Here is a 27,635-nt window from a genome sequence, read left to right as displayed (position 1 = left end):
ATCATGACTCTTATTGCGATTCAATTGACAACCTAAAATGAACTGCTTCGCTATTTCGTACCACGACATCATTAGAGCTATCTAATTTAGGTTGTCGTCAAATCAACTGATTAAATCGCAATGATGTTAATTGAATGTCAAAAATGATATCAACTGAATCGCAAACTAATTTAGTTCATTCATTCATTCGTACCATGAGGTGTTATTTCAACCTAAACTGGATAGCTTATTTGTCAAAGTGACCGATTCGAAAAAAGTTGCTACTTCTTTAGAGGATAGTGAATCGTGTTGTTAATAACTTTTAAAAAATAGTGAAAACATAGAAAAGAAAAATTTTATTGATTTAAAGATGAGATGAGAATACTTTATTGGACTGAAAATAAATACCAAATATGAAAATACTAAGGACGAGGCAGTAAGGGTCCGGGCTATAGCCTGTTCGCAAGAACGAATTAAAAAAAATGTACTCTGTGGTCCTGTAATTCAAAGAACTATATTTATTTATATTACTATTATTTAATAAGTATAAAAAAGAGCTTAATGGTTTATAATTTGATGCAATTGCGCAATTTTAAAATGTATTTTTAGTATTTTAGACGCAAAAAAAACGCTAAAATCATATCATTTTAGGTTTCGAAACGCAATTTTATTTCGTTCATTCTTCATAAGCAAACCAAACGCCATACAGTAAAAAGCAGTTCATGGTACGAATTTTAGTGATTCAGTTTAGGTACCTAAACTGAACTGCATCGGATTCGCATCGCTTATTTAAAGTTGATGGTAGGCTCTCTGATGTTTATTTAGGCATTATCATCATCTATAATACTGACATTGTATATTTGTATATAAATTATATAATACCTACATACCAGGGGCGTGCATTGGTTTTCTAGCAAGGTAGACACTGTAGATCTAACTTGTCATAGTTGCGCTTTATGCCGACAGTACGACATAAGTTGTATGAAACGGAGCTTGCTCCGTATATGCAATCTGTACACTGGCTACTGTAGGTAGTAAATTAACTTTAACACTAGTGCTATATTTATTTAGGTTCATAACGATGTAGGCACTGCGTAATTGCCTATATGATATGGACGCCCTTGCTACACAGGAACAATTGATTTGTAATTTAATAGGTAACGCAGTGTATTAATCTTAATATATATAAATTACGTGACACGTGATTGTTTGTCCGCGATGGACTCCTAAACTAATGAACGGATTTTAATGGGGTTACTTCATGGAGTGCAGTTTGGTCGGTGGCTTGAGAGATAGGATAGTTTTTATTTCGATTCGGGACCCATAATTATTTTTATTTTCAATATTTGTTTTGTATGGACATATTTTCTATGAGAGAATTTTGTGACGCACGGTTTGACAGTTCCGCTGTAAAACAATTTCATTATAACAACAGGGAGCATTTTTACGAAATAATTCTTGATGTTTTGAAATATTATTGGCAAATTCCTATAAAACAATATTTTTTTTATCATCTACAGAACAACGTTTGTCGGGGCAGCTAGTATATTATATGGAAATACAATATAATTATTTGTTTCAACAAATACCTTAATAATAATAATGTATTAATTGTATATTCGCATAATATGTTTTTTTTAGCATTCTGATATTTACGATGAGAAGATTAAATTTGTTAATATAATTTTTTTATTTGAATAGAAAAGTATTTGGTCCGACGGAAGCATAAGTGATTCTTACTTTATATTGATTTATCAATATGGTTTAACGGCCGTTCTCGATATACTATCTACATATAGAGGTAAACTACTACCTTCCTCTGTCAGTAATTAGCTGTCAGTAATCTGAAGCTGCCCCAATATACCCGATAAGCCATTTTTATCGCCAGTTCACTGTTGCAATTTCCATACAAACTTCTATCGCTGTTAAGCTATACGTCGTCCCATTGACAGCCAGCGTGTACGGCTAAGGTAAGTTACCGTCGATAAGTTTATTAGGACAGAAAAGTCAACGATAGTTAGGATTTCTATATCAAGTAGGCCACAACCGATAGACTGAATATTGGGAATGGCCGTAAGAGTAATAATTTGTAGCTGATTAGAAACATATATCAAAAAGAGAAAACAATGTTCGTGTTAATCTTATTTTTTTTAAACTTCATTTATTTTTTAAACTTTATAGGTATGCAATAATTTTATTATACACGCTGTTCACTGATTAAGAAAAATCATAAAAATCTTAATAATTGATGTCTCTGTATCGAATTACCCCCTTATTCTTAATGGTCCGCCAACTTAAAACAGCCGCTAAGGAATGTTTTTTCTCATTCTGCCTGAGGTCAATAGAAGAAGACAGAGTGAGAATTAGCAATGCTTTAAGTTAGCAGACTATTATGAATAAGGGGGTTAGTATATTGTGCGACAAGTTGTCAACTTCGCTTTCGCGGGCAATCGACAACAATACGAGTTGCACATACCTTTTTATATTACAAATGCGACGATTTATGTATTATTTCCGACTGCATATTCGTTTTCAAACTTTTGTTACTTAAATCTTCCAATATATAAAATTCTCGTGTCATGGTGTTAGACATTGAACTCCTCCGAAACGGCTTGTACGATTCTCATGAAATTTTGATTGCATACTGGGTAGGTCTGAGAATCGGACAACATATATTTTTCATCCCCCTAAATGTTAAGGTTGGTCCACACGAAATTTTTTTTAATATTTTTTGAAATTTCTCTTTAAATTTCAAATTTTCACCCATCTACGATCAACAGTTACTTTTGTATCGCGATTTCAATATCGGCAATACAACGTTTGCTGGGTCAGCTAGTTATAATTATATTTACTAAATTAAACTGTCAGACGAACCTCATTTCAGTTTTGATATTTCGAAATTTGCGTGTGCCAAGTATAATTTGTGTGCGACAAGTGAACTTTTCGCACTAGAGTTACGTGCATGCACGTAATTTTAAAATGGGCAAACGGACAACACAACGCAACACTCTCATTTGTATTTTACACTACCTCTATTTCAGTTTTGACATGCTTATATTTAACCCCCTTATTCATAATGGTCCGCTAACTTTAAACAGCCGCTAAGGAGTGTTTTCTGACGTAGGTCAATAGAAGAAGACAGAGTGAGAATTAGCAATGCTTTAAGTTAGCAGACTATTATGAATAAGGGGGTAATTCATAATATTTGAAAAACAAAACTTTATGAACGATGCGGGATTCGAGAACCCACGACCTCCGACGTTCCGTGCCGGTGCTCTAAACCACTAAGCTAACCATTCGATTACCGCCTCGTTATAAAATTCTGTTTGCTTTGTTCAACTCTCAGGTTGTGGCTTCATCTACAGGATCTACTTTACAGTTGATAACCTGCTCAATCCCAATATTTGCATATTAGGAAATTGACTTGAGATGTCGCTCTTGTAAATCTAAACAATTTGTTATGTTTTTAAAGTGATAACCCTCACTTCTAGGATTAATACACAAATAAAATTTGAAAAACAAAATTTTATGAACGATGCCGGATTCGAATCCACGACCTCCGGCGTTCCGTGCAGGTGCTCTAAACCACTGAGCTAACAACTGAGTAATAAAATTCTGTTTGCTTTGTTCAACTCTCATCGTTCATAAAGTTTTGTTTTTCAAATTTTATTTGTGTATTAATCCTAGAAGTGAACATAACAAATTGTTAAGAATTACCCATTCTTTAAATATTGTTAGATGCATCGCTTTAGATTTTACTTCTTAATATATCAATTATTCTACCTTGTGGATGTTTTGGTTAGTTCATTTTATTTTATTATTTCTAGGACTAACAACTAAAAGATGAGAGTCTCAAGACTGCAGTATCTAAATTATAACACAAGAATATCTTATGTTAATTCAAGCATGTAAATATACAGACGAACAATAATGTAATGAATAACTTTACCTAATAAATATTTTTCTTTAATATTATTTTCTAATTTTTATCTTAAAATAATAAGCTTCAATATATACGAGTATAAGTGAAAATATTAGATCAACGGGGATTGAGTAGCGACGTGAACAGGTATTTTGTTTTTTCAACTGTATAAAAGATTACCTGAGTTATACAAAGACCTGTTTTACGTAAATAATCAGCCACTCTTGACATTAGCTTGTATAAATTCCAGCCTTCAACTGTCAGTAATTATCTGTCAATAATCTGAACCTGTCCCAATATACCCGATAAGTCATTCTTATCGCCTTGTACACAGGGACGTGTGAATTGATTTTTCCATACAAACTTCTATCGCTGGTAAGCTATACGTCGTCCCATTGACAGACAGCGTGTACGGATAAGGTGAGTTACCGTCGATAAATTAATTTTTAGCTCAAGTAAGAGATAGACTAAATATTGGGAACGGCCGTAAGAGTGTGCCCGCATTTAGCTAGTTTAGACATAAAAATTAAGTCATATATTTATATAGATATAATAATGAATTAATTTATGATAGTAATGCTTAGGCAAAATTTACTTATTTTATTGGTTTCCGTCATTCTGTCGTTAGGTTAGTTTACCCCAAAATTCATATTAATCTTCAATTATGTTTTATAATTACATTTATTAGTTTCATCAGTTCCACTATTTAAGACGATACTATTTTGCTTGATTTTTAATTAAAACCACACTCGATATATAATCCTCCTTTGTTAAAGTCGGTTAAAATATGAATGTGTTATACACCACTAGTACTTGGGTATGTATGATCTAAGGAAATATATGACGGTATTAAAAACTGGATGGTGCTTTTATATTATAATTATTTATCACTTTTTAGTCAATTGTCAGTTTACCATGAAAACGACGACTCTGTTCTCCTGTGATTGCTCTAGAGCTGCAGGAGAATGTGGTGATCACGTAGTAGTATCAAGTAGTTATTAGAAATGTCATCAAAAGAATTCTAAAGGAATCAATTTTGAGAAAATAAATGCCTTTTTATGCCTTAACATCAGGTTAATCGTACGGTCGTCTACTCCTCTTCCATAAAAAAAAAACACAACAAATGATAAACGGGCAATTGTTTTATAATAAGTGCACAAAGCGTTTGTTACCATGGACCACATGTCGTCACAATTGTAATGCCCCATAATGCGCTGAAATAATTTAACTCATAATGCAATGTAAAATGTTTCTAGCGCAAACCCTAATTTTGAACGTCAGATATTGCAAACCATTACTTGTGAATAATTGATTCTTAACGTAATTAGTATATATGTACTCGTATATTGATAGACAAATATTTTTTTTATAATATTGACACACTTTTTACACAAATTATCTTGCCCCAAATTAAGCATATATAGCCTGTGTTATGGGTTGCAAGAAAATGATATATTTAATACAATATACTTAAACATATATAAATACATATATATAAACATATGCTCACTCAGAATACAGTACAATAACGCTTTTCGAATATTAATGAAAAAACCTCCCTACTGTAGCGCATCGGGCATGTTCGCCGAGGCAGGAGTTGCCGATTTTTTTGCGATAATGCGTCTCCGCATCGAGTCGTTCTGGAGTCGTCTGCGCGGCGCTCAGAATCGTATCCTTCGAACCATCGGTGATTGCCCGGATAGTCATTTCTTCAGGCATTGGTTGTCCGTGTACCACAGCGAGAATCAAATATGACCGTGTGTAATTTTATTATTTTTAATTGTACACTTTTGTTTTATATTTTATATCTTATGTTTTAAACTTCACTTATATTTAAGTATATCTTATTTGTAATTTTATTTTGTGATATGGACTTGCTCTGAAATAAATGATTTATTATTATTATTATAAACATACATAAATACATTTAAACATCCATGGCTCGGAAACAAACATCCATATTCATCATATAAATGCTTGCACCTACCGCGATTCGAACCCGGGACCTCTACTTTAGTAGGTAGGATCGCTAACCACTCGGCTATACAGGTCGTCAAATAAAGATTATAGTTAGAATTCAAACACCAAATATACTTTCTAATGAAAGTAAGATCTTACAAAAAGGAATTTTTGAACAAGTTTAAGTATTTTGCTTGGTGAAGCAAAGATAGAAAAATATAAGTGTTGCTGTGATTTGGCTTTATAAAACCTATAAATTGTAATTGTGGCGTTGATATTTTGTAAGACTAGATCGTTATTAGGTCGTAATCCATAAAATTTCTAAGACATTTCGCTAGAGAGGATATTTATAATATCAGACAAGAAAATTTAATAAAAAAAAATGTCTTCGATACAATGAGAAAAAATATTGAAAAATTCTTATTTGTATAGGTACTATTATTATTAAAACATTGTGAATAATACTTTTCAACTAGTTTGGCTTATTTAAAAATATGTCTTTTACACTGTTAAAGCTGAATTGATTTATAGAATGGCTGATTTAATTTTAGTGATGTTCTCACTAAAATTAAATCAGTGTGTTTAGTGAGAACAGTTTAAATATAAACAAAACTAAAATATATTAAAAGTTTCAAATACATTCATGCAATAATTATTGTTTCAAAAATTGTTGATCACACCTGCATGTTACAGAGTGCGTAAGATAATGTTGGCAATAAAGCGGTTATTGCAAGCAACCAAAGTACATTCTATCTCGGTACCAAAACAAGTTGCAGCGGTGCAGAGGCGGTCAGTGGCACACTAACTGACATTCTATGTGGACGTGCCTTTATTATTGGAGTGCTCGGGCTTTTCAAGTAAGTACTTATGTTAAGTTGGCTTAAAAGCAGAGCAATATAGCAGCTGGGCGAAAATTATTAACCGATACATTTTTATGGTTGCTTAAATAAGTGACTCGAAAAATATCGATGTTCTTTAATAAAAAATATTTTTTTTTATCAAAATTTTATGACTTTACTCTAAATATAATGTTGTAAGAAAATTGTTCTGTTAAATTTAAACATTAAACAATTTGAATAACAATAAGCGTGAAGAAATTGATTTTTAGTTATAATTCATATCTAAGTTAAAACTCTTATATCTTTGAATTGTGGCCTAAGAAAATTACCAATTTCATATTTGAACTTGGAAACTGTAATCACTATAAAATAAAAGTAAATTAAGAATTTCACTTTATCCTATCATATTTCTTTATTTATATATTTGGGATTGTAGTACGTAAATCCGTGGATCTTATTAAACTAGCTGACCCGACAGACGTTGTTCTGTATATAATAAATAAAATAAAGTTTTAAATTAATTTGTCAATAATATATCATAACATCAAAAATTACTTCGTAAAATATGCACCCTGCTGTCGTAATGCAATTGTTTCACAGCAGAACTGTCAAACCGTGCGTCAATAAATTCTCTCATAGAAATTATGTATGGGCACATCAAAGGAAAAACAAATTTGTTGTTTTTATTTAATTTTGCAGCATTTTCCTATTTATTCACCTTTTAAATCTTCTCTGGACTTCCACAAATAATTCAAGGCCAAAATTAGCCAAATCGATCCAGGCGTTGTCGAGTTTTAGCGAGACCAACGAACAGCAATTAATTTTTATATATATAGAAGATAGAAGTTTGAAATTGAAGTTTTATATAGCGTTAAATCGAGTCTTCGAGCCTTTAAAGGCGTAGAGTCACAGTGTATAGTCCTCGAATATATGTCATATGTATTCTTTTTGGAGTGTATGTATGGGTTTGAGGCACCCCGTTCATACAGTGGCCTTAACCTCATACCCTAGTGTTCACAATCTGTACAGTTTGGATTGACTAAGGCGAATTTTTGCTTGATGCCCAGTTAGGGACCTGAAGATAATAATAATAATATTGTCACACTTTTACACAAATTATCTTGCCCCAAACTAGGCATAGCCTGTACTATGGGTACAAGACAACGATATATTTAATACAATATACTTACTTAAACATCCATGACTCGAAAACAAACATCCATATTCATCTTATAAATGATTGCAACTACCGGGAGCCGAACCCGGGATCTCTAGCTTAGTAGTCATGGTCCCTAACCATTCGGCTATATGGGTCGTCTAACCTGAAGAACAAAGATAAAACCTGCAATGCTTGGTTAGCCTCCATTTGTCCGCCCAGGAGCACCAAAGCTTGCCTATGGTTCCGTTAGGAGATAAAATTATGGGTGGATCTATGTGGGGACTTATTGGGACTCTATGCCAAGCTGACGATCCTGGAGATGGGGTATATGAAGGATCTCGAGTGCTCATTAAAATGAAACAATATTAACAAAAGTAACATATTTATAGTTACACCAAACCTATTAATTTCCTTTGCAATAATGACTTACAATTACAGTGCAAGTCAATTAATAAATAAATATTATTTTCTTACATAGACCTTGTCTGTAAGTGAACACTATCGGATTTTTTTTTACATGAATGCAGCTAAGTATTTCATTATTTATATAGGCCCCTAAGTAGTTTTAGTGCAGGAGTCCCTGTGACCATTAGTATGTGGGAACACTGACTTCCTATAAGCTGCTTCACCGATTCCTTGAGTCTTGACAGAAGGACTCAGGAATCAGACTTCATAGGAATGAAGGAAGGATGAAGCTCCATACAGTTAGCTGGACAGCTGTCTCGTTTCGTTCTATGTTATCATGCTTAAGATTTGCGGTCAAAGTATTTAGCCACCAACAGCCAATACTTCAAGTGGGACTTAAATTGAGCTTTAGGCGTCTGGAAATTGATATTAACTAATTTCTTCTTAGAATAGAATGACTAGGCTAAAAAATCTTTGAAGAATACTCAAAGCTAATAGAGAGCCTTAGCTACTTATTATGAACTTAAAAATATCAATATTCATAGATCATCATTGGTTTTGATAAATATTTACTTCGTTTTTTGCGGTACTTTTAATTTTTTGCGTAATTAGTTATAGCAACTGATGGTCACAATAACAATTTCTATCAGACAATTTAAATTTCAAATATTTTTGTATTATGGACTGTCCTTCGCTTTTATCACAAATCGGTTTGCATGTGCCTGCCGTCAATTGTCGGCTTAGTACTTTTTCCCCAATGCACATTAAATTCCACTACAGTAGGTACTTATGGCTTAAACTCTCCTCTACAGCTAATGTTACAATTATATAATTGTATTTTTAATATAGATGAAAACATGGATATTCAAATTCTTCTTTTCAAATTTTCTTAATTTTAAAAAACAAATTTATATTGCTCTCCAAAATTTATACATTTTAGATTTTAAAATATCACATGTATTTCGTATAGTAATGTTGTGCCTACCTATAATTTAAGTACATTTAAACTATTTTATTATATTTGTTTAGTTCTCAGTGCATTAGTTAATAAATTGTATTTAGTTGGTAAGCCTTTATGAATAGATAAATAAATATTTACTGTCCGCTCGTAGGAGTGAGCTCTGAGCTCTGTCAATTCAAAACGTTAAATTGCATTTGAGGTTGGTGATCCATAAAGCATTTTTATCATAAGGAAGCAACTGACGGTAAAACATCAGATTGAGGCATGCTTCCTTTCACCACCACAGACTAAAGAGATGACAACCTATTTAATACATTTAAGTATAAAAAATGTATGCGTGCAATCGTTACGGGCGATTTTAGTAAAATTCTTTTACGTGTGCAATATTAATCACAACTTAAAATATATATCATATCACAATCTAATTATATTTATTATTAATTATTAAACTTTACTTACAATGATATAACGTTATATTGATATTATTCATTGAAATTTGAAACGTAACTCTCTCTCCTTCTATCTTCACTAAATTATATCTCACTCTCAACTTTCGTTCGCTTCGCCCGATCAAGTCAAGCATGCGTAAAGAAATTTTACATCATTTTTTTTTTAAATCTATTTTATAAATAAAGCATACAAGTTTGCAGAACCCGTACGGTTTGCGAGTATCCAAATTGACCGCGCGTCCCCATAAAGTCATGTGATATCGCCTAAAAATGTTAACTGTTCAAGTAATCTTAAATATCGCGGATTTATTTCATTACAATTTTCTACAACCTAATGTCACCTGTGAATCTGTCATCAGAATTTAGGTGTAAATTAGGTAAATTAGGTCCCATTGTCCATGTTACACATTACACCGTTGTGTTTTGACCGCGACTTAGTTGATATATTGACAAATATGTTGTGGTACACTGTAAGTTAATCGCCACGTAAGTTTTATGTAACTAGACCGCAATGATGTGTTTATTATAAAAATATATTACTAATTAGGCAATAATGAATGTGTCAGCTTGCATTACGGTTGTAGGCTTTGAAGATTACAGCAATTTGTAAAAACTATTACGTATGAGACTATGGAACAGAAATGTTATTATTTTATGTGTTTAGCAAAAAAATTTGATTACCGAATGAAAAATGAATGAAAAAATTTTACAAAGTGGCTGTACATATGTCATATATAAAAACACTAGGTGACCCAGCAAACGTTGTATTGCCGATATTAAAATCGCGCTACAACACTAACTGTTGATCGTAGATACGTGAAAATTTGAAGTTGTATGTATTTTTTAATACTGACTCATAATCAAACAAATTTAAAACAAAGTGTAAAATACGCAATGTAGGTAATTTTAATTTTTAAAGTTTAGCTTCTTGCGCTAGTTCTTCAGAGATATGTGTCCTTTCGAATAGTGGTAGATTTAACGTAAAACATGTTACAAGAAAAAAAAAACAACTGATTTAAAAAAAGCATTCCAAAACAAGTAAAAAAATTATTGCGTATTTTTATACAATTTAAATAATCGAATTCTAGTTACAATTCTTGTTATTTTTGGAATGAGTTTCCTCCAGTCGTGACCCCACCCTTGCATCTCGCCTAGTCACGTATCGCGTGCGACACAAGCACATCTCACCTATAACAATGTATATAGTCACAAACCTACCTTGGACACCGAATCCAAAAATTACAATTATTGTAATTAGAATTAGATTAGTTAGATTATATAAAACTACGCAATTTTATTTTTCTTTTTAGTGCATATTTTATCTATTGTTTTGGAATAGTTTTTTTGAAAAAAACTACGAATGTTTTTTGATAATTTATTTTTAATTTTTAGTGAATCTGAAGTATAGTAACTAATAATTTGCCTAAATATGTGTAGACCTACCTAAAGTTTAATACTTTAGTGCAAGTTTCACTTTCCAGTAAAAATGTAAAAAGCCTTTCTTGCAGCCAGACGTACTTCTCAGGGCTGTGGTTAATATTATCGAATGGATGGTAGATTCAAAAATTGATTTAATAATCAAACTTTAATAATATCAGAATCTTAAATTGAAACATAACTTATAATAAAGTCTTAAGGTAGTGTCCTTTGTAAAGAACATACATTAAATCTATTTTATAATATTAATAAACGCAATAATTATTAATATTATGACAAAACAATAATTAGTTACACTATTTCGTTGTGACAAAGCACTTGGACCTTGACACCATGAATCTGGGACAAGAGTAATGACATAACGTCAATTGCGTGTTTCTTAAATAAATACGTAACTACTTGAAGATACTGCAACGTCATCGTGTTAAGAAACCATTCTACAACTGCTTAAAAAACACAATAAAACCGATCAAGTGTAAGGTGAACTTTGTTTACGAAGGGTTTCGTACTATCATAAAAGCTTTATAAATGTATAGAAAAAAATATGGATGTTAATATGTATGTATAAGTAAGTGTATTGTGTTAAATATAGCGTCTTACACCCATAGTACATATTATAGGCTATTCCTAGTTTGGGGCAAGGTTATTTGTGTAAAAGTGTCTAAAAAATATTAAGAATTAAAAAAAAACACGGCGGCCATATTGGTTTTTATCACTTTTTGTTATAGCGGATATAGTAATAAACATTCAGTCAAAATTGAAGTAGACATCGGAGTCTTAGTAATATTAGTGTTTGGTAACGTTTCATGTGCGGAACCCTTACAGCACCACTTCGAAAACCGTGTATCTTTCAAAACCCTTTTTCTTAGGAACGCGACAGGAATATATTGAAAATAACATTAAAAACATCTATGGTCTCTTGAAAAATTGCTGTAGAAAAAACAAAGCAAATTAATGAACTAAATATGGCCACTTCAATATTATAACAGTACCTCACATCGGACCAGACATTACGTTAAAATGCGGCATTGCACTTGTATTACGTTGATGTCCGCCATTCCAAAACCGCGTCTTTCACTCAGAACTTTAGGCATCCAAAAAGCCAGTTTGTGGAATCGTCTCCATCAACTGTATTCCCGAACCCTAGTTTTAGATGTGTATGCCATCAAACCCCTTCTTCATACGCGGGGAGCGAGCAACGAAACTTACACCTCTCTCAAGAGTACAATTAGTACTAAAGGAAAAAACGTTAATTTTGTTGTCAAGTTTATTCCTAAGTGTATCTATAAACTTGACTGAGATGGAGACACCTTTTTAATGTTAACGACAAAATGTACATTGCGCTGTTCGATTGCTTTTGATGTGGAAACTCTTGAGGAGTGCTGATTATTTTATTTAGTTCCCTTACAATTAGCCAGTGCTCTTGGGTCGCCTAAACAACATCATCGAGTTATTATTTTTCGAACTTAGAACAAAATCTTAAATATCTTATTATTAACCTCGCTCTGATGAAGTTCCTATTTCTTGTGCGGTATTACTCACACGCCGTTTTATTTATTATTTACTTTATTAGGACCAACAAAAAGTAACACAATAAAATTTTAGTATAACTAAATTAAGCTTCCTAAAGACGTAATTACACCAAGAGCCAACCGCTTCAACTTCTATGTGAATATAAATGTAGGTTATTAGCGTTTTGCGATCTGAATTGCACTGTATGGCAGCAACAGTGCCTATTTCTTTCATTAATGTTGTGGAGTAAGCCTTTTGTACTTGTGCTATCATATATTCTTTGACTGTACTAAGAGCATTGCTAATGTTTGTAGCTTAAGAGATCGGTCAAGTTCTCACAGCATTAGCAGACAAGACCGTCTTGTTTTGGAATGAGCGCCAGATTACGAGTCGCTTGTATAAAAAATATACCCGGCCTGCTGTGGTGTGGTACCGGACCAAACATCTTATTTGATCGCCCCTACACTCTCCTCTTTGTAGATCAAATTAAAATACAATTTATGATGAAATGAATGAAAACATATAAGCAAAAAGTAATAAAAACAGGCCCAATAAAGTCATTACTAGGTAGGCGCAATGTAACAAAATAATTTCCTGTTTTTAATGAAAGCAAGTAACAAATTACCAATTGGCCCGGCCTGCATGTAACGCATCATAAAATGCCTAAGTATCCTAAAGCTATAAGATTTTGCTCAAATCGTAGTGAATTACTAACTACCTGAGAGCTAACGAAGTGGTTTTTTTGGAGCTATAATCTAGAATTTAGGGCTAGCTACTGGTTTAACCAGTGGGCGGCTCCTTTACACAGGATACTGGCTAGATTATGTGTACCACAACGTCGCCTATTTCTGACGTGAAGCAGTAATGTCTAAGCATTACTGTGTTTCTTTCTCATGGGCGCCGTAAATCTCATGTCTCAAGTGTAGTGCCGTTCAGAATTTATGGGATTTCCAACCTCCTTTTCCATTTCCTCCCCCAAAGATTTCCACGAAGATCGGCCCTGCGCTCCCCTCATCCAACGTTTTCCGGCGATCTTACTCAAATCGCCGGTCCATCTCGTGAGGGCCCTACCAACACTGCATCTTCCGGTACACAGCTATATGTCCGTCTAACTATGTGCCCTGCCCACTGCCACTTAAGTTTCGCAATCATTTGGACTGTGTCGGTAACTTTGGTTATTATTATCACTATTATTATTATTACTCGTCCCTTATTTTCATCATAAAGAGCTTTATGTATTACAGTGGCGTATTGAATGTAAGTTATATAACCACGAAATTGATAGCGTTGCTTAAGAATCGAATGCCGTGCTCGGGTTGAGCAACGTTGGGGCATTCATCTTGCAAATATGATCTTGCTACACTACAGCACGACTACAGAGATAGTGAGTAAATAATTTTGCAAGTTACTTGTGAAATCGTCGACGTTGGATGAGTTCATTACGTAACAAGTAATTGTTGGTTTCAAGTGTTGCTCTTGCTTGAAAAGGGATTAATGTGTGTCTTTGTTAAGGCCATAAATTAATATTTTATGGATTGGAAGCCAAGCAATCGTACGTTACTGAAGCAAAAGTTTTTCAAAAAATTTCTATTTCCTAATTTATAACGCGGTTATTAATATTTAAACACAGAGAGGTGTTACCGCAATTCGATCTACCAGCTTCATTGTTAATTACATTACCAGTAACTGGTATAATCGTCACCCTTTTTGGTCTGACATTGTCCAATCTTGTAGTTACTTTTATAAGTTTCCCACTATGGTCGGACAGAAGATTATTTTAATTATAAGTTTACTAGTCTTAATAGTAACATTTGTAAAAATATTATCTAAACAGGTTGCTGTTGTAGAAGTGATTCTAGTAGGTTTCCAAAATACATTGAACAAATTAAAACTTTGAAATAATTTTTTTTTTCACTAGCTTACAAGTCAAGCGTGTGTAAAGAAGTTTTTTTTACGCACTGTTTCTTCTGTTTTGTTGTACGTATTAGAAAGTACAAAATATTCTTTTTTTAAATCATCGCGATCAACACAACTCAATGAGGTTTAATATGACAATGAATCTTACTATAGATTAACAACCGTTTTCAATCTTTAGTTTAACTTACTAGAGGTAGACAAATCTATTCTTTAACGCTTACTAACATTTCAATAACCTATCGACATAAAGCATTGGACTATAACTATATTCGAGATAGATAAGATCTTGTCATTAAACGGTGACAGCAATGTATCCGTAACCAGAGATATGTTATTGAAAACGGCCGTTAAACATGTTCTTTTATAAAGATAGTTGACGAAACGGGATATAATTGATACAATATCTAATTTAAAAGGTCTACAATAGAATATAATTTTTTTAAGCTTTTTTGAACAGTAGTTCTTGGTAATTAAAAATTCGGTCTGTTCTGATCACCAGGTAACAAGATGTCGCGGCGACTTACGAAGCGATATTTAACAGACGCTGATGAGTACAAGTGTCCTCTCTCACCTGAAACACAAGCTATAGCTGAGGAGGAGCTGAGAGAAACAGAAAATTCGAGGTCACAGGCATTGGCAGCCCTAAGAAGCTGGCTGGAACAGAATCCAAAGTTTCTTGCTGTTAGAATGGGTAAGGAAACGGTTTTTCATTGTAGGGTAGAGTACCGTGAGCAGACTGTCAAAAAACTCAAATAATCTGTAGTCAAATAAGCTAACGCTAAGCATTTTCAAATCGTCACAATATTTTTCATTTAAGTAACTAATTGCTTATGTTCGATAAAAGTAGAGACCTTATAAATAATATACAAAAAACTGAGTTTTTTTATTCATTTTTTTGACCAAAAGTTTAGCACAATATCTGTATTATTTACTACTTAGTTTGAAAGGTGTAGTCTTAATTTAATGTCAAGTAGAATATCACAGAATCAGTACTAACTGAAAAAATAAAAATGATATGTCACACAATGGCAGCGTAAACAAAGTGAACTCAAGGGCAAACTTTCTGAGCACCGTGGAATATATTCCAACCGGTCGGGTGACTATTGAGCTCGAAGGAAAACAATGCTCCGCGACCGGTATTCTGCCTGAACGTTCTATTTTTTATTATTTGTGTGAACTTCGGCTTTGGCACAACGATACACTCGGCAGTGTGCATATCGATTGCCATTAAAGCTGGGGACCAAGCCTACAGCCTTGAGGAATCGAGAGGAGCTGGGTTACCTCTCCCACACAAGATAGCCATAGTTTTAATTCAGAATTAGAAGCATTTTTAATTTATTATAAACATAATACAAAATCCTTTACAAAAATAACAAAACTATGTCATGTTAAATAGTATTGGTAAACATTTAATAATTTTCATACAATTTTTATTTAGATTGAATTATTAACATGGCTCCAACTGTAAAAGTTAGGGGTACTTTGGTGATTTTTTTCGTAATGTCTATAAAAGATGAATTTTGCATGTGAAATGTAAAAAAAAGACCTCCACAGTGCGGTTTACAAGGAGCTTTCTTCCACGTACTAGAAAGCTGTGAAATGAACTTCCTTGTGCGGTGTTTCCGGTACGATACGACATGGGTACCTTCAAAAAAAGCGCGTACACCTTCCTTAAAGGCCGGCAACGCTCCTGTGATTCCTCTGGTGTTGCAAGAGATTGTGGGCGGTGGTGATCACGTAACAATAGGTGACCCGTACGCTCGTTCGTCCTCCTATTCCAAAAAAAATGAATTTTCTTCTCATATTTTATAGACATATATTTTTTTTATAAAAATAAAAACTTTATATAAAAATTATCAGTCTGAACTTTTACAAAGCGCGTGCACAATGACACCCAAATTAGACACCCTCACTTTAATTACTTTTTTTTTACTTGGTCAACTACATAGATTCATTGGTCATTTGTATTATGCTTCAGCTAGCAAGCAAACAACCAACTCATATGTCTACTGAACCACAACCAATGGATGAGAATAAAAAATCTTTTATAATATATTATATAAGTTGTAAAATATAAAGTTATATTATAAAACAAAATACTGCGGCAATTTTTATTGATTGCATTTAATACCTTGTTTATTACAATAATCTACTCCAGAAAATTGGTAAATTCCAAGCGTTATCAGTAGATTTTTTTTGATGAAAAAGGAGGACAAACGAGCGTACGGATCATCTGGTGTTAAGTGATTACCGCCGCCCACATTCTCTTGCAACACCAGAGGGATCACAGGTGCGTTGCCGGCCTTTAACACCTTCCTTAAACGCGCATTTTTTTGAAGGTACCCATGTCGTATCGTTCCGGAAACACCGCACAAGGAAGTTCATTCCACAGCTTTGTAGTACGTGGAAGAAAGTTCCTTGAAAACCGCACTGTGGAGGACCGCAACACATCCAGATGGTGGGGATGATATCCTAACTTGTGGAGATACAGCAGCTTGTAGCAAACTATCTGTTCTTAGAATATTACGTACTCAATTGTTTTTCATCGTATTTATTCAAATATGTGTTAATTTGGAGTTTACAACTTGGCAAATAATGCAAATCACTGGGTCATTAGCAGCCTGCATTTTTAATATGTACAATAGTAAAACAGCACGAGTATTAGAAAAAAATTTAGGATTTTTGTGTAATTACACCTAAAGTACACACACGCCTCTTTTATATTGATGTCAAATTGGTTTGTTTTAGATTCGAACTTCCTGCTGCGTTATCTTCGTACCAAAAAATTCAGCGTACCTATGGCTCAAGAAGCAATAGAGAGATACATGCTTCTCAGACAGTCTTGGGGCATAGCGTTCAACCAGCTTGATTATAAGTTGCCAGTAATGATGGAACTTATTGACCTCGGGTAAATATTTATTACCTACTTACAACGCTGCCACGCCACATACATTACCAGTGGGAGGCTCAATTGCACAGGATGCCGGCTAGATTATGGGTACTACAACGGCGCATTTTCTTGCCGTTAAGCAGTAATGTGTAAGCATTACTATGTTTCGGTCTGAAGGGCGCCGTAGCTAGTGAAGTTACTGGGCAAGTGAGATTGTCATCTAATGTCTCAAGGTGACGAACGCAATTGTAGTGCCGCTCAGAATTTTTGGGTTTTTCAAGATTCCTGAATGACACTGCATTGTATCTATATATGGGCAGGACGTATCAATTACCATTAGCTGAACATCCTGCTCGTCTCGTCTCTTATTGTCATAAAATAAAATAAATAACATATATACAAAATAATCATGTACCTGTCTCTTATTGGCATTCGACTGCTTTTTATTCATTTGTCTTCCATTGCAATCACTACAACGCTCCACGAAAAGTAATTGGATTAACACACGTTTAATTCAAACGAAATTTTAATATATTAATAATCTTATTTGGTAAAATTAACACTTTCCAATCAACCCGTGTCCATCAAGAGCCCATTGGCTATTGTACTTACAATAACTTAAACTTTGTTTTAGTATGCGTTAATCTTATAAATGGAGGGTACCAGTTTACCGCTGTTTTTTCAATGTGTTCACAGCTATCACAATCTACGTATAAATTATCCCAAGTGTCATAGTTAATATAGCATTAATTTTTGAACTGAAAACTTCTTGGGGCATTATAGCTATACAGCTGACGTATTGTGCAACATTAGTGCTGTGTATATCTTATAAGTGAAATTGAATTTTTTGTTACCTAGCATATGAGATGTCTGTATACATATTGTTTTAATTATATTTTGCCGATTACAGGTACATATTCGTGAGCCCCTTCAAGGACAAGGGAGGACGAAGAGTCGTTATATACAGGCCAGGTAGTTATGAACTTATATTATATTATAAAGCAGTTTTATATTTTATATATTTTTTTATAATAATATAGCAAGCAACACGTTCAACTGACAGTTAGTGATACGCCCTGCCCTGGCTATTGATTGAACCCAAAATTCTAAGCAGTATCGTGTTCGACACTTTAAAACATATGATGTTGTATAATTGTTCATAAACTGTAATGTTGCCCCGATTTAAATCTTGAGCGGTAGGTAAGTGACGCTAAGGGCCTAAATTCAAATATGCTTTGTTGTTTTTCTTATAAATTAGTCTGCTTACATGGCTGTATTTTTACTTTATTATTCGACTTTATTAAACAATAATCGACCTTATTGAGTCATCAAGTAATTAATGTGTAAGAAGTTTTTGTGTTTCTATTTAACGGGCGCCGTGAATAACTGTGTTATTAAGACTAACATCTTAATTCTCAAATTGACGGGTGCAGATGCGATACCGCCTTGTATTTTGGGCCACTGAACTGTATGTAACGAGCAGATTATCAATTACAAAAAAACGTGCACTCCTTTATAAAATTCCTGCTACGCTCCTGTGATTCCTCTGGTGTTGCAATAGATCTGGGCGGCGGTGATCACTTAGCATCAGGCGACCCGTACGCTCGTTAGTCCTCTCTTCTATAAAAAAAAAGAAATTTATGTGTCTTAATTTAAATTTTGATAATATATTACGCGCAAAATAATTTTTCACTCACTTAAATAGAAGGTAGCTTTTGCACCACTCAAGCATATTACCGCGTATACAACAGGTCCTCGAGACAGTGTAGTAATGTGTGATACTGTATCAAAAGCTTTGCTAAAGTCTAGAAATGCGACCATTACATGTCTTTTTTTGTCTAGATGTTCGTTTGTTTTGTCCGTAAATTCACTGAGAAATTGTGACGTATTTTTTGTGGCAAAAAGCTATATTGGGTGCTTATAAAATGTTATTTTTTTTAAACTGTTGGATTTCCTTATAGGTATACTTTTCGACTATTTTATCTACTCTTGGAAGTATTATTATTGATCTGTAAAAAAACATTTAAAATCGTTTCAGGAGTATTCGATCCGTATAAATACACAAACCAGGATATGTGCAGAGTGATGGCCACCTGCTATGAGACCTTAATGGAAGACGAGGAGACTCAAGTCCGAGGGCTGGTGCATTACGCAGACGGATCTGGAGTCAGTTTCCCCCACCTCACACTTTTCACTCCGAAAGAGGCTGTGCGGATTGTTAAAAATGGAGAGGTATGACATTTTACTTAGTTACACAGATTTAAGTACACATTTCTTGCGTTTGGGGTGGAGATTTTGGGATCGTGGGTTCCATCAGCCCGAAACCTTATTAAAGTGTTGTTTAGGCGAATTATAAATTTGACAGCTAACCCGAGATCTAGCAATGCCAAAGAATAAGTTTGGCAATTCAAAGAGGCAACGTTGCCAGCTTCTTGGGCGGCTTACGGCATATTGCAACCTTAATGCGGCTTATCATTTATCTTATCGCAGTTTCATTTTATTGCATAGTTAGATTATAGTTAATACTATTTTCGTATTAATTTTTTTTTATTTGAAAACTTTTAATTTAGATATTTATAAAATTATGTAACAGATAGTCAAACATCAATAGCTTTTTTAAATCAGCAACAATTAGATGCTTGTGTGTGGAACATCTTGACACTCAATGGCATCTTTCAAATTTAGTAACATTCGTGTTATTTTACATTAAAATTCATAAAATACAAAATAGTTACTGATGATATATTATGATCCTTCTGATTTCTTGTAGTATTATTTAAAAAAAAGTTTTACTACGCAGCCTGGCATTTTAGTTTCAATTATTAGCAAAGTTTAACAAAACATGTGGTACTTCAACGATACACATTGTTCGAGAGTGGCTCGAGTACGCCCACTTGGGTGTAATATTAGTTACCGCACTTTGCGACTACGCCTGCGGTATATGTTTGGAGCGCAGCGGAGACCAATCCTTAATCTAAGCTTATACAAATTTTATTTCAGTAGGAATCATAGAATAAATGCCATATTTGACGCACAGTTTGACAGTTCTGCTGTGATGTTATTTAGTTACAAGAACAGTGAAAACCCAGTTGAAAACCTATATAATTACTAGCTGACGCAGCAAACGTTGTATTGCCGATATTAAAATCGCGATACAAAAGTAACTGTTGATCGTAGATGGGTGAAAATTTGAAGTAGTATGTATTTTTTAATGCTGACTCATAATCAAACAAATTTAAAAAAAATGTATGTAAAAATAGATGTTGTCCGATTCTCAGACCTACCCAATATGCACTCAAAATTTCATGAGAATCGGTCAAGCCGTTTCGGAGGAGTTCAATGTTAACACCATGACACGAGAATTAAGTATATATATTAGAATAGATTGTAATGATTGAACTTAGAACTTATACATTTCGTAATTAACAAAAAGATTTTAAATTATGATATGAAATTTTGTATATGCATTTGTTTAGGTGTAATGTATAATTTTATAATGTAATAATTACCTTTTCCGTTTGTTTATGGAGGTTTTACGCGCTTTATCTCTGCGTATTTATTAGTATTATAAAAAAGATAAACTTATATCATTACAGAGGACAATACCAATGCGACATAAAGAGATTTACGGAGTGAACGTTCACCCAACAATTAAATTTGCTCTGGACTTTGGTATGGCTTTGATTTCTGAGAAAATACGAAAACGTGTGAAGCTATATACATCGGTGGAAGACGTCGAGATAGATAAGAATTTACTTCCGCTGGAGTACGGCGGCACTACACCTATGAAGGAAATGATAGGTACGTTTTGCAAATTCGGAGCAAGTTTTTTTGGGCACAGCTCACTTTTTTAGAAACAAATAAGTATATAGTACAATAAAGATATGTGCGAGTGATGCAATGCGAGTCCATGCGTCTGGTTTTGGTGGTAGGTCGGTCCTGTCTACCATTTTTAGCAGACTTTTAAAAGGAGGAGGTTCTCAATTCGATTATTATTTTGTTTGTACACTGATGACACTGGAATTTATAATCCGATTTACGTCATTATTTCCGAGTGTAGGTACGTGCTATTACATTTGGCTTAGCATCGACACAGATAAAAGTATTATATTTATATTAAAGGTTGGCAGAAAAGGTTTACTAAATTTAATCTTTATCAAGTTATTTTATACTTTTAAGTTTCTGTTCAGTTTTTTTATTGTTCGCATAATACTTTTATTTATTTACACTGTATGGGACAGATCTCACAGTGCATTAGAATTTTAAAAATATATCTACTGCGCTCGTTACACTTTTGAGTTATTTTATGATTAATCACTTTTTTTTAACTAACACAAGTAAGACATAACTTACACTTTACATACATTGTATAAAATATAATGTTAAATTCATAATGGTATTAGTTAAAACGTTACTTTTTCTTGACAACAAATTGCAGAGCAATGGAAAGTAGAGCTGGCTAGGAAGCGTGATATTCTCCTGTTGAGTGACAAAATGGCAGTACGCCTGGAGATGTACAGCGAAGCGGCGCGAGAAGGTGCTATATCGGCTCTGCGATCCGGAGCAAACACTTGCGCAAGCGCAGACGCAGTTGGCGACGCCATGAGAGGACTAACGGGCAACTTTAGAAAACTTGAAGTCGACTAATTTCATGTCTCTTTCTTTCTAATTTAAGTTCATAAGCGAGTACAAACTAAATTGTAACCCTACCATACGTATTCTACTGTACAGTAATAGTTACATTAAATAATTATACATGTAAAGATATCATTATAAGTTTAGAAGTCTGTCTCATAACTACAGGAAGTTAAATAGTGACCTCGAACTGATTGTTGATGAAGTTCAATGTTATATTCATGATTTAAACTTTAGAATGATGATGTACCTACGCCAGGCAGCCGTCCAATTGTAATATTTCGAAGGTTTGTAGCTCCGTTACAATTTATTTAATTAATATTTCGTGTCTCCACTAGGACTATATTATGACGTGGAAACTTCATAAGCCGCGAAAACCAACTAAAAGGCCAATGCTTCTGTGACTCCTTCAGAACTGTAGAGTATGAGCAATGATCACTGACCAACAGGTGAATAAAAAAAGTGTGTGTATGCTTATGTATGCATGCAAAAAGTTATACTTCTTTGGCCTAACAAAGAAAAAAATCCTTATAATTATTTATTCCTCGTGCTGTTTTGTTTGGAGAAAGAACAGTATTGTTTAAATCTTGCAAAGATGGCTTTGACAATTAATTATTAAATAACGAATACGGCTGTACGGGCTTGAACCCTTTGCCCATCCTATTAATGGACGAAGAAACCAAAAAAACCAACTTCACCCTGTTACTCTTGTGTTACAGTGCGCGCATCTTAAAATTTCACACTCATAATTTTTACATAACGCGCCTTAAGAACTTCAAAAACTTCTGAAAGTAAGAATAATTCTAATGTTTTTTGGCAACGTAAACGCTTGCCCATGATATACTCGTTGGTCATGATTCATGCCTAATCAAACGGACAAAAGTCCACTTATGATAATATTATGTTTAGTAAGACTCAATCAATTTTATTATACCAATAGATGTGTCATATATATAGTCACAAAGTAAAGCACGCCAGAAGATTTCACTGCAAAATTTATACAACTAGTTACATAGTTTTTTTACTTTCGCATCAATACCTATGCCAATATAACGTATCTGCAATGAAATAGGTACATTCAGTTATGTTATGCCCACGCTAATAACATAACTGCTCTTTCTAATTAATTATATAATATCATTGGACATTTTAAAATAAGTAACTTTATAGCATAATATAAAACTTTTTAATAATATTTGTGTCATTAATTATAAAATATCATTAACTGCCCTACTTTTATCACTGAGGTGAAACTTCTGTATCGACGTTCAACGGCGGTGACTCAAATACTGTATTTGACACCGTCACAGGTGATGAAAGCTGGATATATTGCTACGAACCCGAAACCAAAAGACAATCAGCTAAGTGGGTGTTTCCTTTCGAGGATCGGCCAACTAAGGTAAAGAAAGGAAGAAGTCAAGAAGTTTTCATGTCCGACTGTGTGCTTGTCGCGTCCTTTCACCAGTCTCATTGTGACAAGCGGGAGAGAAAGGGATGCGAATACTTGTCAATATTTGTAACACATTAAATTATGTATAAGGTTAAACAATCTCTAGATAGTATCTAACTGCTACTACCAATCTGTGTCTATCAAAACAGTAAACTGAACACGCCGTGACTGCGACATTGCCGTTCTGTTGTCGAGCGTGCGCAGTACCAGCGCCGCTTAGATTTGTATGAATAAAAACTAACGCGCCGGTGCTGTACCGCAGCAGGCCGTCAAGAAATGCATAAATTGAAAGTATTTTTAGTATCTTCTAAGGGCAATGACCACTAGCATAATTGTTACCTACAAATTGTTATAAATATATTATGTGTATTTACATCCAGACACACATCGAATGACTATGTTTGCCAAACAAATATTTATTCCGGATGGGATTGAACATACGACCAGGGCCAACCTACTATACTTCTATTTAATGTAGTTGCATTACACCTTATACCTGCTAGAAATAAGGTGGGCTTCACAATAAAAGTCAAAATTTTTATTAAATCTTCTTTTATTTGATTACTTGACTCTACCACCGCTTCACAAACGAAATGGTGCTCCTGAAGGAGAAGAAGCGGCGCAAGAAACTCCTCATTGCACTCTTTTCAAAAACATGTTTCAACTTACATTTGTATATATAACAACATTGGTCTGAGAATAAACATTTGCTCGATATAATATCAGTAACAAAATGTATTATTGCCTATTTCTGTTGCTGTTAAATTTAATAAAAGGCAACAATCACCTGTTATCGGCCAAAAGTTTATTTCTTTATATCCACTCTTTTGCCTGAATAAATGTCAGCACACAATGTACCCAACATTAAAGATAGAACCTTGTCAACCTAGGACTTGAGATTTAACTTAAGCATTTATTAAAGCAAATGAGTGCTATTATCTAATGCATTACATCACAGTACTTGGTGTACTATATGGTTGTTAATATATTTGTATGTGTTATTTATATAAAATAACACATTCATACAAATAACATTGACATGGCCATGTCAAATTACATTTTCAATTTTGGTAGTCATATAGTTATTACATTTATGTAGATATCTCTTGAGATACCTTTTTTCTTTCTGTAATTATTTATTACAACTTCATTACTTTTTATTCTAATTCCTAAGACAACATAAACAACACTTATCCCCACAACATCTACTCTATATACTTTTAAACTGAACTGATGATGACAATTTGTATTTTTGTGTAAAATTTCTAAGTTCCAAGTTTATAAAGTTTGTACATTTATATTCAACTACACTTTGAATTATACACAACTGTGGGGATTTTTGCATTTCATATGCATTAATATACATTTCATTACAATCTTAGAATTGTCTCTATTGTGACGTTGTCCTCCTTCACTGCATAACTTGTTCCATTGAGTTCCATCATGCACCTTCAGACTTCATCCTTAAACAATTAGTAGTGACTATGTGTCATATGAAACTTGAAAATGCATATTATTAAGTTATTACACGGGAAATAGATCTGTTGGCGATTTTTTGGTTTGTCACATCTAACACTGTTAGAGTGGTTGTAAAGAATTATTAATCTACAAGTACTAGATGGTAGATGGTGGTTAGCTAAATCACTTTAATAGAAAATAATAATAAATTGAAGAAAGTATTGTTAATTAAGTACAAATTTGGAATATGTAGTGTGATTACCAAACAAAAAAGTATTTAATTATAAAAAAAGCATCATTACACAGATAGAGGTCAAGTGACTGTAAAAAAATAAAATTGTAGGAAAATTGCAACCTGCACCGTAATGATTTTGAGCACAGACTGCAATAAAAATGACCATTTTCAAACAGTTTTACATTCATATGATACATATTATAAATAATAATTGTATGCAAATTAAAACTTACAAAGTTTAAGGGCCCTTCATAATTTGATAAGTTGATACTCTGTATGGGTATCTGTGACATTCTGGACTGCGCCGTCTCATGTATGACTCATTCCGACTGCTGGCATTTCAGATAACGCACAACTGCTCCGAAAATAAGTATCTGAAATGAGTCAAATACAGTTAATAGTCTGGATATATCATAATTACCATTCCAAGTTTTTTCATAAATTTTATCACAAGAAATAATTTTTTTTTAAGATTATTATATTATACACTTATGGACAATTTAACGGAACGCAAGAAAAATGTTTTAGTTTGTTGTTGTAATAATTGTGCCTACTGGCCACTAAAATAAATGAATCTTATAAAAAAAAGTAAGTTCTAGAATGTTTAAGTAATTATTGCATATGAAGTTTTTATCTGCTGCAAAAAATTTCTCAACGGTTAAATTTGAGTTTAGTTTGCTTTTTTTGATTGCCTTCTATATTGTTGTAGTTCCAATATGTCCATGAGTGTATGAAAATGATATTTGCCAGGAAAGGTATCATCGGAGGATTACTACTTGTCTTGCCATAAATAATGTTACAAAGAAAATAAATTTTTAGAAAAGACCCACTTTCCATTTACCACTCTATATAATTATCTTATAAGAATGACAGATTAGAAATTAAAGTCATCATTGCTTCTTTAACAGTATTTATGGCCAGGCTAAGTAAATTTACATGACAGCATTTAAAGTATTAAGATAACTAGATTCGTGAAAGAATAAATATTTAGCAAGGCCAGCATATGCTGGTGCATATACATATGTATATGCACTCAATTAAAAGCATTTTAAGTTAGAAAACAATTCTGTTCTACAATATGTACGGCAGTAAATATAACTTTTTTATTGGTAGTTACTGCAATGATAAATTGTGATAACAATCAAATTGTATTCCAGAATGAAGTTTCAGCTTCTACCTAACAATGAACCATGAATAAAAAGGGAATTCATTTGTCCCGTCTGATTCAATTGACAACCCATATGGCCCACTGGTTGGCGACTTTCACTTAATAAGGCTATGAATATGAATGTTTTGTATTGAATATTGCATTAAATATAATATGGTTGTCTGGCACCCATAGTACACACAGGCTATTCTTGATTATTGGATTCCAGTACGAAAGTTATATTTTATGCCGTACCAACAAATATAAAATGAATCAAATTATTGCCAGCTCTCTGTTCCATCCAACGCTTCAGGCTGATATTCCGATGATGATGATCCTTTCCATTGGTATTTGTTCTTCTGTCGTCATGCTAGTGCTCCCCATTCTTCAGCCATGGCAACGATCCGCAGTGTACTGGCATCTAGATGTGGTTGTTTGGAACCTGATGCTCGTACCTACTTTAAAAAATCTATATACACAAAATAAATTCGCAAAAAGCAAGAGAGAGAAAGAGATTAGGTTAGTTTATTTTATTAAAACTATAATTCTTCCTTCTTCAATAAAACTTCTTTCCAATCTTCTTCATTTTATTCTGGTATGTTCACTTGGCCGTTAAGGATTTAAGTTTTAATCGACTTCAATCTTAGTTACTGTGCACATTTCAAGTTTCTTTATTTTCAAAATAAAGCTGAAAATTTGCGCAAAATGTGCCCAGTGCTCAATTTTATTTCAATTCTGATCATAGTATATATCCCTTTCAGGCGATGTGTAGATTAAGACATGCTGAAAACATTACTGGAATATCTGCAATATTAGTTAGGCATAAAACTAATCCTAGATCCAATTAAAGATTAAATAAATCATCATCTTAAATATAAATTATAATATATCTTTTGCATTGCACGGCACAAATAATATTAAGAGCACAATATTTCTTATAGTAATCAGGCAAAAAAAATGTTTAATTAAAACAGCACACATACACAATATCATATAACATAATAAATAGGATAACATAATAAATTACATAAATGACATTTCGATAAATAGGCATTCGCATAGCAATTTGCATAGCAATACGCAGTGCATCCGCGGAGCACTCGCCGATCCTCGCACCCACAGCCTCCTGACAGTCTTGCTGCTCCTGACAGCTTCAGCTGCTGATGACATCTGCTGAACGAATACAGGGGAAACATTCGCCGCAAAATTGCTACTGAGCTTGCGTGATTTTGCGAGTGTCCATATAGTAGAGTGGCACCCAAGCCTACGTTCTAATTAGAT

The 27,635-nt window shown here is 33.5% G+C and overlaps 1 protein-coding gene and 1 long non-coding RNA gene across 9 annotated transcripts in view; one reads left to right on the top strand and one right to left on the bottom strand.

The window, feature by feature from the left end:
• LOC126978296 (alpha-tocopherol transfer protein-like) overlaps window positions 1-27,635 on the top strand; it is a 47,573-nt gene that overhangs the window by 6,588 nt on the left and 13,350 nt on the right. The window contains exons 3-9 of one of the 2 annotated variants that reach the window (XR_007732579.1): window positions 6,554-6,717; window positions 15,039-15,230; window positions 17,288-17,447; window positions 18,340-18,401; window positions 19,468-19,661; window positions 21,026-21,230; window positions 21,868-23,136. Coding sequence is in view for 1 of the 2 variants with exons in the window: in XM_050827045.1 (XP_050683002.1) it covers window positions 15,047-15,230; window positions 17,288-17,447; window positions 18,340-18,401; window positions 19,468-19,661; window positions 21,026-21,230; window positions 21,868-22,076 (1,014 nt within the window). In the remaining variant the exon portion in view is untranslated. Of the gene's footprint in view, window positions 1-6,553; window positions 6,718-15,038; window positions 15,231-17,287; window positions 17,448-18,339; window positions 18,402-19,467; window positions 19,662-21,025; window positions 21,231-21,867; window positions 23,258-27,635 lie in introns of those variants that run through there. The other variant, XM_050827045.1, reaches the window with a different exon arrangement.
• Window positions 24,050-27,635, bottom strand: part of LOC126978308 (uncharacterized) — a 28,307-nt gene continuing 24,721 nt past the window's right edge. For 3 of the 7 annotated variants that reach the window (XR_007732583.1, XR_007732580.1, XR_007732581.1), the window contains exons 3-5: window positions 26,610-27,527; window positions 25,441-25,581; window positions 24,050-24,977 (exon numbers count right to left, since the gene is read on the bottom strand). This is a non-coding gene — a long non-coding RNA (uncharacterized LOC126978308). Of the gene's footprint in view, window positions 25,014-25,440; window positions 25,582-26,609; window positions 27,528-27,635 lie in introns of all 7 variants that reach the window. The other 4 variants (XR_007732588.1, XR_007732584.1, XR_007732586.1 and 1 more) reach the window with 2 other exon arrangements.

Source organism: Leptidea sinapis, chromosome Z (assembly GCF_905404315.1).
Source record: "Leptidea sinapis chromosome Z, ilLepSina1.1, whole genome shotgun sequence".
NCBI classification, from domain to species: Eukaryota; Metazoa; Arthropoda; class Insecta; order Lepidoptera; family Pieridae; genus Leptidea; species Leptidea sinapis.
Note: the sequence above shows the minus strand (reverse complement) of the source record. Positions and strands in the feature narration are given on the sequence as shown.